The 5,975-nt window shown below is 35.2% G+C and overlaps 1 protein-coding gene across 1 annotated transcript; it reads right to left on the reverse strand.

Moving 5' to 3' along the window:
* On the reverse strand, positions 804-3,952 carry LOC105159056 (glutamyl-tRNA reductase 1, chloroplastic). Its single transcript, XM_011075990.2, has 3 exons — positions 3,456-3,952; positions 2,702-2,943; positions 804-2,352 (listed from the first exon to the last, which is right to left on the reverse strand). Exons 1-3 carry the CDS (start codon positions 3,742-3,744, stop codon positions 1,222-1,224), a joined length of 1,662 nt encoding a protein of 553 aa, XP_011074292.1. The 5' UTR covers positions 3,745-3,952; the 3' UTR covers positions 804-1,221.

A 5,975-nucleotide genomic window follows, 5' to 3' on the forward strand; every position in this document is an offset into this window, starting at 1 on the left:
ATAATTTATAATGAACTAACATGTGTTATTATTATTGCGATTGAAAATTCACAATTCAATTTAAGAAAGAATCATGGAGAAATCGATTTCACAACTATTCACATCATGATTTGTTTCGAAAAATGCAGTATCTTTTAATACTTTAGAGGCTTTTCATTTTATATTTAACAAATGAATCTTTAATATAACCTAATTACTTTTCATAACAATGAATAATACAAATCTAATCGTATTATATTATACCACAAGTTGTATTAAACTATTATTATCTTATTATTATTATTTAAATTTTGTAAATATTAAGTATAAAAAAAATGATAAACATCAACCTAATCCAATTCATTTTCAATCCAACCCATTATTTCAAATTCATTTTTAAACCCAATTCATATTGAATTGGACTCGACATGATTCGCCCTTTTGCCATCCCCAAGCAGGATTGATCCACTATGAGTAGCTCACCACCTCAGTCACTATCCTGGTGAGTGAAGTTAATTGCCCGTGTCTGAGATCTAACATCTTTAGTTTTGCCCTACTTGTCGTAATTCGACATCAGAAGTATACTCATTTTCGGCCTTCGGTGTAAAGTTTAGGACATAAACACAAACAGAATCACATAAGAAATTTGATAGAAAGACAAATGTGTTCTTTCTACTACTGAATCATTTACAAGTTATCTTCTAGACAAGAACATTTATGCTTAAGGTGTAAACTTGAGAATTGTTTGATAGTAGAAATCTGGGAGCAAAACGTGAACCGATCGGATTGTCTTGTGCATTCAAACTTTAGACGGACTAAATGGCTTTGGTTAAATTGTGAACAGCACATCCTCTGTTTTATATAGAGCAAAGGACAAACTGGATCAGTAAATTAATTACAAAGATAGATACTTTTCAAGCGACAGTTACAGACACTTGGAACAAATCATCGTTACATGGACCAAGCTCGCATCCTAATACCTTAATTGTATTGTACAAAGGCGGATGGTTACTCATGCGCGGTAACACATCGACAAAGAGAAACAACCAACTTGAGACAATTGTGTGTTTTGAAACAAATGTAATATCAATGGGAGATTGGCATGAAACCTGGTCCCGCTAATATATTGTACCACCACAAAAAATTTGAGAAACGTGGGAAAGCATGATAGAGGGAGTTCTCTGCTTATTCAGAATGGAGGCCTTTGAAAGAAACAGATTAGTGGAGAAGATGGAGTAGAGCTTACTTCTGAGTTTGTTCCACCTTGGCTCGAATCTTCTGTTCCAATTCAGATATTTCAGTCTCTAGGTTGAACATACGGTTAAGTGCATGCATATTCTCAAGGGTTTCGCTCAAAGTCCGGCTATCACTCCCATCGCATCTTAGGTGCTGCATGGGACCGTGAAGTAGCTTGTTTACGATGCCCCTGCTAAGGTCATCTACAGCCTTCCGTGTCTTCTTTGGAATGTCATCTCCCATTTTTGACAAGCATTTATCCAGCTCCGCAGCTCTTATTCTTTCAGCATAGGCCCTCAACTTCTTGATAGTTGGAACAGTTGCCAGTGAGTCACGCCAGGCTTCAAATTGTTTTGATTCCTCAGCAATAATAGCCTGAGCTTCCATTGCTTTACGGAGCCGATCTTCTTTATTAGCAGCTACAACCTCCTTAAGGTCATCGACATTGTAAACTCGTGCTGTCTCAAGCTCATTGACACATGCACCAATATTTCTTGGAACAGAGATATCAACAAAAAGCCTTAAACCCCCTACACTCGGATCAACAGGCGGAAGATCCAGAACATGCTCTTTCAGAAACAGAGGGGTCTCAGATGCAGTGCTGGTAAAAACAACATCTGCTTCAGCTGCACAATTAAGCATTTCAGTAAGGGGCTTATAGATTATCTCGACATCCTTTATCTCCTCGCGAATGGCAGCAACTCTGTCTTCACTTCTGTTCACTACCACCATCTTTGTGCAACCTTTGGCTACCAGGTGCTTGATCACCAGCTTCCCCATCTTGCCAGCTCCGATAACTAACATCCTAGCAGTAGCATGGGAGGTTTCAGGGAGCTTCATCAAAGCCAACTCTACAGCAGCCGAACTCACAGAAACTGCCCCTGCTGCAATGTTGGTTTCAGCTCTAACCCTCTTTCCAACAGTGATGGCATGTTTAAAGAGCCCGCTTATGTTCCGTCCAAAGCCCACAACCCCTTGCCCAACTTTGACCACTTGTTTCACTTGAGCAAGGATTTGACCTTCTCCTAATACCAAGGAATCAAGTCCAGCAGACACTTCAAAGATGTGCTGTGTTGCTTCTTTGTCATAAAGCAGAAAACGGTGCTCACAGATCTCTGAAACCGGAATTCCACTGGTCTGAAAAAGCATATGGTCCATTATCAGTTCATTGAAAGCATAACGTAAGAAGTTAGGAACAAAAAGAAGGATTCCCGATAACCACGCAGCCCCCAACCCCTCCATCCTCGATTTATCTCTACTGGCAGAAGTGAAAGGGGTGGAATTTCAAGAAAGGAGAAGAAACCAAATAAAGACAACTCTACCCAGGAGATGAAAACTAATATTGAATTAGGTCCATATATTATGATTCTACAATATTCTTATCAGCTAAAGAAAACATATACAATCAATATATTGAATTCATATTTATCCCCTTCATGTTCATTAATATTGTGGTAATAAAATTTCAAGATACTTAATGGATTACCTTTGACATCCATTCAGTTACTTCTTTAACCCCCCGCTGCCGAGAAAGAGCTAGAACATATATCTCCATTCGGTTACAGGTACTAAGAACAGCCGCTTCTTCAATATGATTCAATCCACATAGTTCACCAATAGCCCTTGGCCACTCTGCTTCAGGAATAGCAAGTTTCTCCCGCATTTCCACAGGTGCGGTGTGGATGCTGAGACCAATTACTACAATACTGCTTCTTTCTTTCGTATACCCTGGAAAGTATAATTTGAAGAAAATTCCACATCCATTAATGAAAATCGTGCACCAAAGAAATGGAAAATAATGAGTGGTCTTCTCAAAGATATGAAGACTACACAGGAGATATAAGCAGATTATGCTGTCAAAACTACATACTTAGATCAAAATGCAAGAGAACCATGATTGTAAATCCTTTAGCCAATTAGCGAATAGAAAGAGTAATAGCAATTGACGCAAAAAAGCTACACTTGTTATGCCAGTAGTTTTTCATAGAAACTAAAGCAAATTAATTAGTTCCGTTCATGGCTTATGGGAAAAGTAATCTAGCTGGAGCATCATATCCTTATTACTGTCAATGTCATTCTCAACTAGATTATACTGAAAAACTTTGATTATCAAACAGAAGACTGAAAAATTGAAGATGCATACAAACTCGCAGGTAGTGGGCTTATTTTATTCACCCATCACATTCCAATATGATAGTGCAATCAACTAGGGAAAGGAGGAAAGGAAGGGCAGTGCTTACTGTCAGCAGCTGAGGTCTTCAGCTGTTCAAGAGCAGAGAGGCTCGAAGCCGAAGCCGAGGAGGAAGCCGCATTGATAGGATCCAACTTTTCTGTCTGAACCACAAAGTCGGGCACAGCCTCACACCTGATCATTCCGGAATTCCTCCTGATCAAAGCCGCCCGCTTCGGTCGCGCCGCAACAGGTTTGCATATCAAGCCAGCCTGAGCTGCGGAGGCGGACGACGACGCCGAATTACTGAGTAACAACGTCTCGAGCTTCGCACCCACAAACGCACTCGAAACAGCCATTTTCCGCAGCCAATTCTCCAATTACCCAACCCCAGATCAAATTCCGATAAATTGCCCCCCAAAACCCTAAAATCAGGAAATTGGTATCCAGGGTCTATTGGGAGGATATGCGATTTTGTGATTTTTTGCGGGTTTTGATGCTTGTGGGAGGAACGGGGCAAGTCTCGTCGGCCTTTGATGGGTGTGTTTGTTTGATTGTAATTGTTTATTTGGGTGGAGAAAGATTATTGGGTGGATTTCTTTGAAATTTGATTGGCTGATTGAGGCACGTTTTATCCACACTCACCCCTACCCCTACCCCATCACCACCTCCCCAAATTTTTATTTTATTTTTTAAGATAGATACCGTAATTACATTATTACATTAGCATTTTCAATAAATTGAGCAGCAAATAGTACTTCACACCATTACATTATTTATGTGGTACTTGCAAATATTTTTTACTTTGCCGATGAAACTAAAATGATAAGTTACAAAAATTAGCAAAAGTGTCGGTCAGTATTTTGAGTCAAAAGGTCGTGAATTCGAGTTTCACAGATATAGGAATATTGCCGATCTATCTTTTAAAAATAACTTCTTATTTTTTTTTTCATTGAATATGTAGGCCGTAGTATCTTATTTATTTGTTGTCTTTAAATATGTTAGTTGATTTAGAAAAATCGATGTATTGAACGAATATTTGAGTTTGAATATACTATATAATGTTGTAATGAATCGAATCTTAATGAGAGAAAAAGAAAATAGCAAAAATTGAAAACATTTGAAAATAAAAGTATAAGATGAATTTAAAAAAAATTACAGATTACATTGACACTTCCTGAAAGTATATCTAAGTACACAATATTTTAAAAAATTACAACTACACACTTTGAGATTGTAGTTGTAATTATAAATATACTCCCTATATAGTGGCAAGATTTTGCCGAAACACCTCATAAGGTACATTTTATAATGGGTGTCAGTGTAATTTACCTTAAAAAAATTGAAGCTTGAGGAATTGTAAAAATAGTTTAATATTTATAATTTTATCAATAAATTAGAAAAATAAGTGGAAACTTGCCTATAACTTTTGGTTTAAAGTTATTTAATTTAATAAAATTAAAAGTAAATCTATTTTCAATAATAAGATGATAAGTAATTTAATCAGTTGCAACTCAAACACCCTTTAGCATCATAGTTCCCTTACTTTTCCAAAAATTTCCTGGACAAGATATTTACTTGTAATGCATTATTATTTGGGTGATTGAAAATTAAATATAAACATTAGTAAATTATCCAAATAAGACAGCCTGTTATAAACAAATTACAATGTCACAATAATATTCTTATATATTATACAAAAAGGTTCTCAAATTACATTAATAATTCTAAAATTTATTATACGATTAGTTTTTGAGTATTCTTGTTTTTTTTTTTCCCTCTCATAATGATATAATTACAAAAAAAATTATTGAATATTCTATTTTTCATACAAGATGTTTCACTTTATCATAAAAGTGGCAAACATGGTCCTATGATGATTTGCGTCTCATATTTTCATCCACGAGTTCATAATTTGTCCCTATTAAAAATATCATTCATACGAAACGTAGTTAAAATTTAATCTAAATAAAAAAGTTGAGATGATAGCTACGATGTCAGAAGTTTTAACTCCAATTATCGACCCCTTATGTCCGTAGGTTTCAATAGAAACATCCACCAAAAATCAATGGAGAGCATCAACAACATGCTTAGACTATGTTGTGTTTTTTATTGAATAGAATCAAGAGTTTGAAGTGTTTGTTTTTAAACAATATCTAAATGAGAAGTTGTAATTTCAATCTTCTAATCCATTTCCAATTTGATTTTATATTATAATTTATTGTCTGGTGTACATTCAATTAAAGGCATATAGAATTCTAAAATGTAAATCACATAGAAAAATATAAATAAAACGACATAATTCGATAACAGTAACTCCCATGACGTAGCGACAGAGTGAATCTGAAAGGGTACGATAATAATGAAATATTTCAAAATACTTGAAAGTGAAAATTTAAATGACTTAAAACTTGTTTTCAGATAAATAAAATTCAAATTATTGCAATATCTTCTAAACAAGTATTCATGATTTTTTTTTATATTATTCAACTCAAAAAACATGGGCTTTGAAAATAGTTTGATAAAATCATTACATTGTTAATTTTATTGCTATTATATTTTAGAATAATAAAATAGAAAAGAAAAGGAA

The sequence above is a fragment of the Sesamum indicum genome, linkage group LG3 (genome assembly GCF_000512975.1).
Source record: "Sesamum indicum cultivar Zhongzhi No. 13 linkage group LG3, S_indicum_v1.0, whole genome shotgun sequence".
NCBI lineage: Eukaryota > Viridiplantae > Streptophyta > Magnoliopsida > Lamiales > Pedaliaceae > Sesamum > Sesamum indicum.

What these genes read in the sequence shown, in the direction of transcription:
- LOC105159056 (XM_011075990.2), bottom strand. Translation starts at nt 3,744, where the DNA reads ATGGCTGTTTCGAGTGCGTTTGTGGGTGCGAAGCTCGAGACGTTGTTA. An exon ending in GAAGACCTCAGCTGCTGACA is followed by an intron (nt 2,944 to 3,455) that starts GTAAGCACTGCC and finishes TATACTTTCCAG; the next exon opens with GGTATACGAAAGAAAGAAGC. An exon ending in TAACTGAATGGATGTCAAAG is followed by an intron (nt 2,353 to 2,701) that starts GTAATCCATTAA and finishes ATGCTTTTTCAG; the next exon opens with ACCAGTGGAATTCCGGTTTC.